This window comes from Charadrius vociferus, unplaced genomic scaffold (assembly GCF_000708025.1).
Source record: "Charadrius vociferus isolate BGI_N301 unplaced genomic scaffold, ASM70802v2 scaffold46, whole genome shotgun sequence".
Taxonomy (NCBI): domain Eukaryota; kingdom Metazoa; phylum Chordata; class Aves; order Charadriiformes; family Charadriidae; genus Charadrius; species Charadrius vociferus.
The window spans coordinates 899,740-914,512 of record NW_009648710.1 but is presented as its reverse complement, the minus strand read 5'-3'; the positions used below and the strand labels follow the sequence as shown (position 1 = coordinate 914,512).

At 35.6% G+C, this 14,773-nt stretch overlaps 1 protein-coding gene across 1 annotated transcript in view; it reads right to left on the bottom strand.

The window, feature by feature from the left end:
• The window catches only part of SMG1 (SMG1 phosphatidylinositol 3-kinase-related kinase), a 98,834-nt gene that overhangs the window by 31,842 nt on the left and 52,219 nt on the right, over positions 1 to 14,773 (bottom strand). The window contains exons 5-23 of the mRNA XM_009886608.1: positions 14,407 to 14,465; positions 13,440 to 13,653; positions 12,506 to 12,631; positions 12,340 to 12,412; positions 11,555 to 11,652; positions 9,754 to 9,927; positions 8,452 to 8,676; positions 7,658 to 7,759; positions 6,934 to 7,203; positions 6,270 to 6,400; positions 5,382 to 5,543; positions 4,791 to 4,909; positions 3,972 to 4,059; positions 3,789 to 3,890; positions 3,155 to 3,295; positions 2,650 to 2,849; positions 2,171 to 2,367; positions 1,293 to 1,460; positions 334 to 488 (exon numbers count right to left, since the gene is read on the bottom strand). Of these exons, the coding sequence (XP_009884910.1) occupies positions 334 to 488; positions 1,293 to 1,460; positions 2,171 to 2,367; positions 2,650 to 2,849; positions 3,155 to 3,295; positions 3,789 to 3,890; positions 3,972 to 4,059; positions 4,791 to 4,909; positions 5,382 to 5,543; positions 6,270 to 6,400; positions 6,934 to 7,203; positions 7,658 to 7,759; positions 8,452 to 8,676; positions 9,754 to 9,927; positions 11,555 to 11,652; positions 12,340 to 12,412; positions 12,506 to 12,631; positions 13,440 to 13,653; positions 14,407 to 14,465 (2,804 nt within the window). The remainder of the gene's footprint in view (positions 1 to 333; positions 489 to 1,292; positions 1,461 to 2,170; positions 2,368 to 2,649; positions 2,850 to 3,154; positions 3,296 to 3,788; positions 3,891 to 3,971; positions 4,060 to 4,790; positions 4,910 to 5,381; positions 5,544 to 6,269; positions 6,401 to 6,933; positions 7,204 to 7,657; positions 7,760 to 8,451; positions 8,677 to 9,753; positions 9,928 to 11,554; positions 11,653 to 12,339; positions 12,413 to 12,505; positions 12,632 to 13,439; positions 13,654 to 14,406; positions 14,466 to 14,773) is intronic.

The following is a 14,773-nucleotide window of genomic DNA, read 5'->3' as shown; positions in this document are numbered from 1 at the left end:
TTTTGCAATGGAAAATTAAATACAATGTGAAAATAGTATTGCTGTGTACAAAAAAAACCCAACAAAAAACAGCTTAGGAACACTAATAATGTTTAAGTCTTATTAAAGTCTATTTAAAGTCTATTAAGTCTAATTAAAACTAGAATTTGAAATGTATATCTAAGTGCTGGATGCATTATGTGCCTCTAAAAGACACAATGACTTTAATTGACAGGGAAATTAAATCAGTAGCCTTGATTCACACCACAATTTCAAAGATTCAGAAATAGAACCATCCAGAAGAAGGAAAAAAATATCAAAGTTTGTAACATCCAGCTATCTGAGAAAACTTACCGCCCTTCTGCTTGTTGAGCTACAGAATTGATCCAGGCAAGACTCTTTCCAACTACAGCAGATGACCAGACGGCGATACCCTGAATAGCTTCAGGACAGTGAAGCTCACATAATGCTTCTACCAGCATCATAATTGTCACTTCCAATTCATTTCCCTAAAACCAAACCAAAAGCTTTATTTAACAAATCTCATAAATTAAGAGCTATATACCTGGTTAAACACTTGGAAATGGTAAAGCAGTAGTTCATTATATGCATCTACAAGTGAAGTGCTCTGCGTGTCCACCGATTACACTGCTTTTGGAAAAGCAGGGGAGCTAAGGGAAGAGCATACACTGTGAATTCTCAGCCTGAATGTCAATAGCTAGCAATCATTATGTCATGGTCTGTACCTATAAAGGAATTCGTAAGTAGAAAGCAATAAATATCTACCAAACCTTGTTTGTTAAAATATTTAAGCAAATCAAGTCATGTACTGGAGAAACTCTTCAACCTTTTTAAAAAGGCTTAAACACTTTATATCCATTCATCCCACCCCTGCGCTTATCTGCTTGTTACTTACAGAGGAAGGATATCCTCTCGATACATCCCCCTCCTGCTCATACTCACGGGTAAGCAAAGACACTACACTACCACAAGCTCGGGAAGACCTCACGCTAATACAAGAGAAGTTTCATAAGGTTTAAGCAGAACCTTATGTATAAAAGAAATTGCTCAATTCAAACTGTGAACAAACTATTTCATTTACATATAGTATTTGACCACATGTATACAGTACATCCTATCTCCAAGCTATAGTATCACTTAACCACAAAAGGCTGTCATTACAGAAGTGTGAGTTCAAAATGTGGCCTTAAATAACACAGTTTTTTATAGAACACTGATTGCCTTAGCTTAGGTCATTTAGAAGATCATGGGAATATTTTTGCAATAGTCTACAGAGTCTGAAAAGACAGTACCTGAGAGATACTATTATTAGTTTTCATTTCTGTGAGTAAATCAAAACCATGCCTGACAGTCACAGCAGGCTGGCCAGCCAGCAATCCAACTCTCATGATGGAAAGTCTAATCCGTGTTAGCCAGTCTTGGCACGTCTGACGATTAGTATAAAAGAATGTCCTGATAACCTTTCAAGACAGAAAAAAAATTAAGTTTTCAACTACCGTTCTTCCATGTGAACCAAAATTGTTACGTTAAGTACTTAATATTTATAACAATCAAAGTTTCTTTTATAACAACCAAAGTTTCTTTTCTCCAGTTGAGATTTCAATTGAGAGATGAAGAAAGAAAATTCTGCATCTTGAATTTTATTAAAACAGATGGTCTGAAATCATGCATAGCACGCAACTGGCCAAGCATACTGGCAAGCTAAAAATCTTGAAGTGAAATGACTATAAATTATATGTTATTGTCATGTCATAGTCTAGTAATTAAAAAGCTTATTTCAACAACGAAGAATGTTTTGCAGTTGGAAATACACAAAAGGGTATATTGTTTATAAATAATCATTATATTCCTCCAAAAGCAATTTAAAGCTTCAAATAATAGTGCTACTTTATAGCAGGACTGCTGACAATCTACAAATATGTGACTGCCACAAATTAGAGATACTACAGACTTGCTTGATTTCTATCACTATACAAACTGGTCCTCCAGAAATAAATCCTGTTTTCACACGTTCTCTAGGAATAAGCCACAGTCAAAAGCTAGACAAATTAAGAGTCTCAAACTTTGTTTGGTTTCTTCTGAAGTTCCATGGTTAAGACCTGAACAACCCTGAAAACACTTCATTCAATCGACTGTTTCAAGTAACATCAGCACTGTAAGACTGGCAAACCTTGGGTGGAGAGGTGAGGGCATTGGCACATCCTTCATAAGCATTGTACATCAATTTTTCCAAGTTTTCCAGATACTGTAGAAGGAGAACAAGCCTAAGCTGGTTGCTACTGTGTCCTTCATCATTGTCTGCAGTAGTCCACTGGCTAACGTCTTGGTCAGGGTTTAATGTATGGGCTGCAAGACTCCTAATAATACCTACACGTTTTAGCAAAACATGGAAAAAGAAAGTTACCAGACAATATTTTATTTAAATATGTCAAAGGGTAGCAACGCTAAAGTAAAATCACTCAGAAGTTAACAGTAATTACGTGAATGCTCTTCTGCCATAGCACTTGATGTGTCAGACAAAAACAAGCTAAAAATCTAACATCACTGAAAAATAAAGCCATTGTGCTTCTTGCCTTGGACATGAAGTTCTTTGCTGCACAGTGTCTTACAAAAAAATCCCAGGAAAATAAATCATATTCTTTACATTACCTTCAATTGTTTGAAATGTATCTTGGGCTCTACCCAGAGGAGTTCTCAACTTCGAAAGAACAGTGAACTGAGCTGCTTCCCAAACCGCCCATTGCCAAAGGACTGCATCTGTCTTCAACAGATTACGAGGGATGGCTGGCTGATCTCTCTTATCGAGTCTTTGACAGCTATAGAACAGTCTTTCTAACCAATTATCCTTCCTGTAAGAAAAAATCAGTACGTTAACATAAGTCCATGCAATAGCAAGTTTACACTGCACACACTTCAACTACCTATTGCTATCAAACAAGTCTCTCATAGGATTATTTCCAATCAGCAATGTACATATGCAAATATGCAAAAACGTGTGTATTTAAGGATATTTATTAAATGCTTAAGAGAAGTGTAAAAAAAGATTGAAGGTAAAGCAATGTAAAGATAATTACAAATTTTAAACTAGAGATAGTATGGAATCGTTCACTACAAATTCAATATCCATGAATTTCAGTTTTAAAGAAGTTCTTACCCAGTTCGGTGAGAGTTTCCATACAAAATAAAACTAATGACATCAGAGAAATCCTGTGGGTGGAATGTATTACTTGGAGCTTTGCTCATATGACTTCTTATAGCCAAAGAAATTTCTTGTATTTCTGTGTGGGTACGGTTACTGCAGGAAGAGGGGAGGGGGAAAAAAACAAGAACACAAAAAACACAAAAACCAAGCCATGCTATAATGCACTTGAATAAATCAAAAATGTGCCAAAAAGTTACGTGTGTGCACGTGTGTGTGTGTATATATATATGCAATGACTGAAATAAGTATACTCTTTGCTATTAAGACAAAGTGCTTTAAGAGTTCTGGTCTTTGAGACAAATTGCAGGACATAATATTGCCGAAGCTCTGGATAACATGGACCTTAAAAGTTTTCAGTTTTGCTGCAAGAAATGCTGCACAGTTTATCAAATTTGTTAACTCCTTTGCGTACAACCTACTGTTCTTAAGCCTGTAACAGTAGCAGATACAGCAAGATACTGTCATGCTTTTTGATTTCAAATTAAGAAAATACAATGACATTTGGCTAGCATTATTCTTCAGATAAATTTCTTTGAAGAAAGAAACCAAACCATTCTCTGTAGTGAAGTTAATGTGAATGACTTACCTCAACACCACATCTAAAGGAATTGACTTCAAAAGTTTTCCAAAAGTTTGTCTTACACGTGCACCGCTATGTACTAGTTGAACACGACACACATCAACACACCTGCATGATCAAAATGGAAAAAAGTGTCATAACATTTGCATTAACAGCATAACTTAAATATACGGAATTCTGTGCAAGTACCTTTGCAAAAGGTCATCTGGGAGGGAGGAAGACAGGGCATGGAGGCTACTACATGCCTGAAGACAAATATTCATATCTTCCAGAAGTGCTGAATTAAGGAGTAGAAAGAAAAAAAAGTTACTCTTGCTAGAATTATTTAAATTACACATTATTCTGGTTGTGGCAGAACATCTAGAGACATTTTACAGTATAGCTCGTAGAAGAAGACACAAACTTTAAGCAATACTTTTATCTTGACTTAGTTGACTGCTTTTACTATCACAAGTAAATGCTTAGTAACACCAGTGACTTTGTTACATGCTACTTGCGGGCCTTTTCTGATGGCTGACAGTCTGCATACATTGGCATTATACACGATACACTTCAATAAGAACTATGGTAAAGTTAGTAACTCCTGGCCTTGGGAAGTTTAATGCTTTTGCTAGTATTAGGCTATGAAAAGTATTTGTTCCCATATTTCTATTTCCAGGTTATTTGGAAATCCAAAACAATACATCACATTATGGAATGGTTCCACTGCTTTTGATAAAATAAAATGCAATTTTACAAGATCTGGCACATCACCCATTTTTGGTTGATCAATTTTAAAATCACAAATATTATTTTAAGAAAACAATTATTTGTGTAAGTAATAGCTAGTTTGAGAAAAAAATACACCAGGAAAGTGTAAGTCTTTGCACAATAAAAAAATGGAAGCATCCCTAAAAGTAAACGAAACAAGTGCAGTCACAGCTATCAATGGCATATGACAGGATCACTTATGTACTTAATTATGCCATGTAAAAGACAGTTAATTATTAAAAGTATTTGATATCTTACTGTTTGCTAAAAGTCCTTTACAAAACTTATGAAAAGATGGGAGTGAAAATAACGGTGCATATGTTTCCGATTTTTTCATCAGAACAGCTACTTCCAAAGCCCATGTCATAAGCAGTTTCCTTCAAAAAAAACCAAAATTATTAGTCAGTCTATACAGTTACAGACAGATTATCTTTCAATATAACAAACTACTTCATGTTACAAATGAGTGTCATACCATAACTCCTATTTTTGAAACAAAAGGTTTTCCAACATTAAAAAAATCCCCAGCTTTCACAGCATTTTGGTAATACAGGATCGTACCTATTGTAAAGGGGTACTTCCCATGAGCAAAAACTGTTCTTCAGTAAAGTTTGTCAGCTCTGCTTTTACTGTCTAGATCTCACAATGGTTTCAATTTTTCTAGTTTTCTTACATAAAAATGAGCTACTTTTTCCACAGGTATTTCATTATTAATGTTTCCCAAAAACCAAATACTTGACTGGTTAAATTTACCCCAAGTTTTACAGATGAAAATTATCCTGGTTTCCGAATTAATGCATTCTACTGGAAAAAAAAACCCACCCTAATGAATAAGAAAATGTTAGTTACCTCGTATCTTGAGTAAGGTTATCCTTCTTAAGCAGTAGCCCCAAAAGGTTTAGTATGATTGAGAAATGTTTTTTTGTTGCTGTGGTTACAGTACTTATAACTGCTCCGTCAAACAGAGAGGGAGAGGAAGAACTGAGGCTACTGGATATGAAATGGTCATGCCTGCAAAGGCAACAAAAAACAAAATATAAAAACACCCCAAGATTAGGGATACTTCCTTCAAGTATACAGGAAGGAGGAAAAATAAACAGTAAAATACCCCAAAACAAACCCAACTAAAAAACCCAGCCACAAAAGTTAACATACACCCACACAGTAACCACATTATATCAGAACGCAAGTATTTTGATCCCTGGCCTAAAAGAACAAAGCGACAATTTTACATCCATCCATGCAGCCCAGTAACTTGGTTTCAACTCTGGCTGATATCAGACACAGTGAAAAATCACAAAAAGAAAGAAATGTACAAAGTAGCAGTTAAACTAGCATATTCCCTTAGTTTGACAACATTTTGTAGTAATAAGGTCCAAAATGTGTTTAAATCTGTTGTTTACATTTCATTACCTCTCCTAGATCTCACAGTAAGCAAAACAGTAAATAATCTTTCCTTATTTACTTTCAGTAGAGTTCTCCCTTAGTTATCTCTACTCAAACACAAGACTTCTAATCTGCCTTTGAATAAAATGCCAAATTTTAAGCCAGGATACGCTTTCTTGGCTGAGATACAGACTCCCTGCAATTAATGAAAGTAAAAGCTGATTAGGGAAGTTTAGGCAAAAACTTATTGTAATAGCCTATTTAAATTCATCCCTCCAAAAATATATTCTATCCAGAACAGTCCGTCCTAGGGCTCTTAAAATACTGATGATGTATTAGTAAACTTCATACCTGGAACAGTGCGAATATAATGTATAGAGTACTGCATACTGGACAGCAGGGAAATGAACTGCTATGTCACCATGAACGATCATCAGATTTTTACTCAGTAGTGCAAACACGGTCGGTGAAAGGGCCCACATCTATAAAACAATTGCAACATAAGCAAAGAAACATAACAAATAAGATCTATTTTTAAGTGTAGTTTCCATACCATTAATTATTGTGGTTTGTTTCTTCCCAAGGGATATGATTTAACACTATTAATTTTCTGACCTTAACTGTAACTATTTTCTTTCCCCTTTTCAAACAACTTGTTTTTATCTGGAAAACTTGTTCCAGATATACTAAAAGAGGACACACTAAAGCTGCTTTCATCAGCCTTGATTTTCAAAAAGAATTACTATGACTTCAATATGCACCAACAAAAGGTACAATCCACCCATTCTGTTTCCCCTAAGTTGTAATACTGGACATTTTTCTATAATGTAAGTTGGAAAACAAATATGATCATTTTAATTATACATATGTGCACTACTGGTGAAATACATTATAGTATATCATATATATATAGATAATATATATATTATCTTATATATTATACATATAGTATATCTTAAGTAAAAGAGTGTTCTTATACTTATTACGCAAACTTTATCTGTAGATTTTTACTCACCCCAATTAATGAGTTTTTTGCATTTCCAATAGTACTTAGAGCACTGAGGTCAAATATAACAACAAACTTTGCATTATCCACATTTAATATACGCTTCTTGAAAGAGTCATGCCGGATTTCAGAACAGGCGTCAGGAAGATGTAAACTATAGAGAAGACTATTCAGAGCACAGGTCATTTCTCCTAGAATCAACCTGTAAGCAGTCTCCAAAACAGGAATGTTCTTCAGGCTCAATACGGCTTGGTATACAGCAAGGGCTGCTGCAACAACCTTGAGAATATAAAATAATTACAGTAATAACTGATTAGCCTGAAATCATAAAACATATTAATCCCCAACGTAGAATTTAAAATTATGCTGCTTTATCTATGAATAGCCTAGTCTGATGCACATACCTATCTTCAGTTTTCTGTAATTAAGTGCTACTTACTTACAGCATCTATTAATTACTTTCTGGATCATCCACATCACACGCCGAGTATGAAAGCCACATCACCTACGGACGTCTCTATCTGGTATGATGGCCAATTTACCAATTCCTTATCAAACCTAAATGCCAAAACCAAGAACCAGCTACATCTGCCTTTCCAGAAGTATCATAGATACATAGCTAGATTAAAAAAATATATACTTAAGGTGAACAAATTTTACAGCTAAGTAAAAATATCCTAAGAGATGCATGAAGGCTGTTGTAATACAACCTGCAGAAGTCACCCACTCTTACCTCTTTCTCCTTATGATAACGAAGAACAAGTAGTTTAGACTCTGGTATAAATAATTTCTCTACAAATGATGATGGCAGTTTTGTATTTATTTGTTCAACAATCTGAGGATAAAAAAACAAAATTATGAATACCTTTAACTACCCGAATTAATTTTTATTAGGACAGATTATTAAAGATTAAAATACTGTTTTTCCAGCTTGTATACGCTATATTTAGCAAAAACAGCTTCCCAGCGATACAAGTGTTTTGTATTTGCTTTCCCAAATTCACATTCAGAGAATTAGTTATTTTCAGGCTTTAACAGCACAGCTGAGAGAGAATGTTGCACGATTAATTTAGATCGATGTGGGTTTAAGAGTTTGTGTCCTACACATTAAGAGCTATGTTTTGAAAAAGTCTGATTTCCCAGATCATAGCATAAGTAGATAATTAGAACGTATTAAGCACTAAGATTCTGAAATTCATCAGGTGGTGTTATCTACAGAAGCTAGAGAAGGGCCCTATTCAACAGTCAAGCCAGACAAGGAGAAAAAGAAGAAAAAACAGAAAAACAAAACATGAACACTCACACTAAAACTAAACGCCACATTATCAACAAGCCAATGTATAAACAAGCTAGCAGCATAAGCTTTACAGAAAAGAACACAAGCATTTAGAAGAGGAATTTCTTGCTTGTGATCAGGAAGAGAAGAGTTTTAAATATTTATCTAATACACACACACAAAAAAGCAAGGTTGCTCAGAAAATAATATTTTCCAACAGTAAAGTTGCAGTAATAAAAATAAGTACAAACCAGTGTCAACAGATTCAGGACTGAAATGATATAATCAGTGCCACAAGTCTGACAATTTTCCATTTGATCTAATCCATACGTGATGACCATGTCACAGTGTATGGTCATACTTGGATCTAGGCTGCCAAGCAAAACACCAACACACTCATTGGCAGCTGTAAGTACGGCTTCAGAAAAGAATACTTGGTTTGCTGAAGTCACACATCTCATTACTCTGTACAGAACCTGGAAAGTTAAAAACACACCTAAATTAAACTCCATTAAAAAGAGTTAAGGACTGTATGCTATTTACTTATCTTCACATGCATTTAGTATCCTGTCCCATCACCTACTCTGCAGCTTGGTAAATTCTGTCAAAAGAGTATTTTGAATAATACACATCATGGCATTACACTTCAGATGTATAAAAAAAAAAAATGAACCTTCAATTGATTGGTTTCCTACTTAAAGACCTGCAAAGACTTAGAAAACCTAAATTTATTATTCAGAATTCTGTTCAGTTCCAACTGATGTCAACAGAACTCCTCTTGTAAAAAACAAACTAGTTTTCTTGAACTTGTTTCTTAATCTGGAGAGGATTCTTGTGACACAAGTTACATAACTGTCTTGGCTTTAATTAGGAAAGCCATACACTTATTTACCCAAGAAGTTCTGTCCCTCACAGAACTCTGCAGGGGCATAAATTCCAGCTGTGCAGGTAATGCAGCAACAACAAGATTTTTGACTGCAAGTATTTCTATCATGTTTAATCTTTTTTTTTTTTTTTAAAATCATTCACACCCTACAGTTCCTGTTACAGAAGTACAGAGCTACCTAGCACATTACATAATATTTATTCTGAGTTTACACCATCCTATACTATGCTTTAGAACAAAAGGACTTTGCTATCAGATTTGATAGATACAATTTCAGCATGGATAAACACACCCCTACATTTCATAAAATCCAACTCAATTTGCATTCAGTTTTTGTAGCATCATAGCCATTTGAATAACTGGTAACATTATGGTTACCAAGACATGACCACAAGCACGAACCTAGCTGCATGAAATTAAAATGTCCCAAAAAAGTTAGTTTCTGCTATATACGACTCCCATGTGCCACTATCACAATCTATACCTTAAATATTTAGTAAAATTCTTGTAACATATTTCTTCAAGAAAATACATTTGCTTAAAGCTGAGCATATACATAGTGATGTAAAATTCATAAAACCTAAATCAAGTCAACAGTGAATAGCATCATTATATGGTGATAAATCATGTCAGGAACAAAACCAAAAAGGAAAACTTCAACTCTTACATCAGTTACATATGCTTCCGTGATCGGTGGTCCTCTAATTGGGCTGAAGCGTTCCCCAATACTCCTCACCACAGTACTGAAAACCCGAAGAAGTGCAGCCAGTTTAGGTAGTGACACTGAAGGAGGAGGAATATCTTCATCTACTGATTCCCCAGAAGCAACATGGCTGAGGTCCTACAGCACAGGAGTTTTATATATCAGTTCACATCATTAACAGTTATAATACATGCGTAAAAGATCAAGATGAGATTGAAAATACTTAATTATATCTTTTTTCCAGACATATTATAGATACTATCCAATTATAGACATATTTATCCAGTATCTCTAACTTCACATACGTACAAAGATGAGATATAGGCACACAACGATGATGAGCAAGTCATAGAGCAGTAATAAGCTGCTGCTCATTAGTTTAGTCACCGAAACAGAGTACTCAGACTGTATCTTGTAAATTAAAACACAGACTTATGATGTTCCTGGCCCCTGGAACATGACCATCCATATCGCTGGACTGTTACAACAGTTGTCTGCACACTTTTACCATTCTCCCAAACAATTCCCGCCCACAAACTGGAGTCCGGATGTTTGAGTAGCCGTTCCCATCACACTGTTTACATGCAGCTACCTTGATCTGGAGACCATGAGTTTACTAGCAGGCTGCTTCATGCCAGCTGGCATCAATGCCTGGGAACATTCCCAGAAGTGCTGATCTCATTAGTATAGATATAGCCTTGGTCTACCCCACTGTGAGATAAAAACACAGTAGCCGGAACCACCTCCTCCGTGATTTAAGTTAACACATGTCATCTTAAAAGTCTTCCGTGACTACGGATACGCACGTTGTCCAGTTCAGTAGACAAGCTGATAAGCAGCTACTTACTGCACCAACTAATCACTTTCAGCCGCGTGCCTACAGTCACAGCAGCGCAGGTCTCTGTGGGTTTGACACTGCTCGAGAGGTCTGTGAATCCTAACTCTTACAGCCATGCCAGATGCCTTGGTGTACATATAAGTACACGAATAAAATCAAATTATTTATTCTGCTTTGAGTAAACCAGATTATGCTAGAAGTACAATTTCACCTATAGGATCTGCATGTTAACATATCTAATATAGCATAATCTAGTTATAAGCACCTATACATTTGAGGCCATGTAGCTTAAGAAAAAGAGACACTCCCCCAAACCCCAAAACTCTTCCTTTAATTGCAGCATGAGATAAACTCTACACCCTGTTAACTAAGCAAAAGTTAAAGTCAAAACAAAGTATGTTAAATGAATATATATTAGTTTTCTATCAGTTCCTGCTGCATTACTTCCTGCATAATATAATCTGTTACTTTCTTTAAAAAAAAAAAAAAAAAGACGTATTTACCATTAGTCTATGGAAGCATTAAGAATCCCTCTCCCCCAGTACTCACTACTTGTGAAAAACTGAAGTTTGACAATTAAGGAAAACACCAAGGAAAGACCATGAAATGTCTTCACTGCAGCTTTTTAAAAATGAAGGCATTCCTGTTCGGTTAATTGTTTTTATTTTTATTATAACATGATACTCTCAATCAACAGTGGCTGAAAGCCTGGCTATGATACTATTTAAGTTGTTCATGAGTTTTGATGTAGAGTTGTCGTTATTGTATGCGCCTTAAGTATACTCCATAATTTGATCCTCTTTTCCCCAGGAAAACCATATAATTTTATTTTCTACAAATGTAACGTAACCATAAGAATCACAGTTGTGGATTTATTAAGAAATTCACAACAGCAAACTCTGGTATATACCATAAAGTCTTGTTTACCTCAGCATAAGCTTCCATATCTTCTAAAAACTGACCCAAGAGTGTGGTAGAAAAAGTAAGATCAGCCACCCAAAAGGGTTCCAAGCTCTGCAGCCATCCTGTATAAAAATACCAGGGCAATTAAAACAGGGGAACAAGGTAACATACGAAAATTAAGTTTTACCTGCATATTGTTGAGGTAAAAGTTGCTAAAGTAAGAGAAGGTCATCTGCATGAAAATTTTAACATAAGTAATTTTTGAAATACATATAAATTGTATTTCTCTCTTTTTTCCCTTTGACAAATTCATTTTTAAGGTTCAGTCGCACAGCAGTTAAAGCTTAAGGACAGAATCTAGGACTATGACACAGGAACAACAACAGACTTCCTGTGAATAACTCCAAGACAACTGCTATAGCTATAGGAAGAAGTTTCCCAATTTCTTAAATGCCTGTACGGTAGGTACCCTTACCACAAAGATCTTCCAGAAGTACGTAGGAGAAAATATATTCTTTTACAGAGAATATATTAATATCTATAACCTTACTAAAATTGTCAGAAATTTACACAGGACAATTGATGTTTAAACATAGCCTGAATAAAGTATCCCATTTTTCCAGATATATCAAAAAATGGCAAATGTAAGTTTACTACAAAAAAAGGAACAAAGTCTCTTGTTGTGCAGCCAGAAACTCATTTTGATTTTACATCATCTTCCATGTCAGTAGGACCAGACTTGTGTTAGTAAACCCACATCATCTGCAAGCCAGAGTGGACCACACTAGTGACTCTTTGGCCAAACTTACCAGACACCTGTTGCGTCAATGAAGGCTTCTGAGTGTGATCTATATGCCACCCAACCAGTATGTCCACTGTGTCCTGCAAAGCAATTTTGAAAAAAGATTACCCACCCAATTTTCTGCACCAACATTTCTATGGGAGAAAGAAAACACAAAGGACAAATAAGCTTACCCTAAAATTGGTGCTGAAAATGTGTGGGTAGCATCGGGACACCAAAAGGATGCACTTGACACATTTGCACAGTAATTCTGGTGTATCCACATTTTCTAGAATGGACTGCAGGCTGGTCATAACAAGCTGAAAATTAAAAAAAAGCCACTAGAAGTTTCACTTCATTAAAACAACATGTGAAAAAGTTACAATATTAAACATTTATTTCGTGTTGAACACTTTTTAGCAAACTACTTTGATTCAAACAATAGAAACATCTCAATACTCTTTCTGCAGGAAGGAAAAATGTAAAAAGCACCACATATACTGCACAGAAATAATCATTTCAAGTGGGCATTTGCTTGAAATATGGCAAACAGGTTCAAGGCTTGGGAACACTGTTTTCTTTAATTCTTTAGCCACAGAACAAATACTTGTTCTAAGTTCCTGATTTTCCTGCTGAAGCTTTTTGGCTCTGTAAAGTCAATATTAAATTGGAGCACAGACCTGAACATAGTTGTTCTACACCCAAAATAACAGACCCTAAAACTTGAACCAGGGGACCAGATTTGTCTGCACACATCCTACTCCCGCTCAGGTCTAATTACAATTCAAGTTAGAAATTGTAAGTAGGAGGTAGCACAAAGCAATCAACAGGTTGGGTTTTGTGTACCATTCCACTTGAGTTCTCTTTTTGGTCTCAATAAGATTCTTCCTCTTAGATCTGCAATATATACTAAAATGTCGCATCAAAATATGTATCATTCTACAAAGACTTGACATTCTTTTCAGAATCAAAGAATCCCATTCACTCAGAAACTTCCCTTCCAGTTGTAATTATACTTACTTATTATGTCAACATAGCATTATTTATTGCTTATTCCAGTTTAAAAAGTTGATTCAAGTGTTGCACTGGAAAAATCATGAATAGCCCTGTTTTAACTTGCAGTCTTACCTGCATTAAAGATGAAAAGGCTTTCTTTTCTCCTACAGTCTCCAGTGCTTTGTAGGTTGCACACAAATAAAGAAGTTTAACTTCATCTTTTGTGGATGAGCTGAATTTGCTAAAAATCCATTTAAAGATCTTCTCAGCCTCGTAGCTCAGAGAAGCACAAAGAAGGCCAAGACAGCAAGCTCCTTCCTGTCTCAGTTCTTGAAGCAATTTGCTACTGTATTTTTGGGAGAAAAAAAAAAAAAGACATGTGGAATCTCCAGACATGAGAGCGAACAGAAGAAATCGTGAACAAATTAAAACATTTTCTAAAGCAGAAAAATACATGCATGAATGAAGCTGCTTCTCTCCTACTTAATGGCAGCAGTGATGAAGCTAAAATAAAAATTAATAATCTGAAAAATTCTATTAAATATTATTTCTATGGAATAAATCAACTTGAATAAGAGCATGCAATAAATAGGCTGTTCTACTTTCAACACACTATCCAAGGGATAAAGTTCTTAACATACATCTGACTTTGGGTAATAACACCGAACTAAACACCAAAAAGCCCCCACACACCTGAGCTCCCTCTACAAATGCCCTTAGTTGGATGTAAATGAATTAGATCGGGTTGTAAAACACACACGCTCAATTTGCAAGCTAGACAACCACAGCAGCGCACTGCTACACCCAGATGATTACACATAGGTAAGACAGACTTCATATTACCTACAACATAACAGCCACGCATGTGCATTCAAATTCTCGCCATTTCAAGTGTACTCTAGACAGTCTAACAGTATTGTTGATATGCCTACGAGAGTCTTAACTCTCCCCCAGTTCCACCCAGTTATTGCAAAATTAGTGAATGAATTTCTTTGACCCTTTCCCCCCTCCATTCCATGTCTATACTGAATTCCAAACCTAACGCTGTCATTGTTTGTCGTCCCTAAAGCCTCCAAACTGCTTAGTTTTTTCAGCTTACCTTTCGTTGAGTACATCATGAATGGCAGTCAGGATATTATCCAGTTGTTTAACTAGTACCTATAGTATAAGACACAGAAAAGGCATAAGCATAATAATGGCACCATAACTTCTGCAAACTAGGTCCTGTTTACACCCACATTAAACACACCACTGCCAATTCTGTTTGCTAACAGAATGCTATTATGCTTTCCATGGCCACTGCAGACTAGCATGAACTATATTAAGCAATACTGCAATATTATCCTACATGTTATATTTCATATTTATTTACAGTAGCCACAAAAATACACTGGCAGCTTGCTATCAAGGTTTGTTCTAAGTTTAGTTCTTGCTGATAACATTACATCACAAATGTAAGACTCACC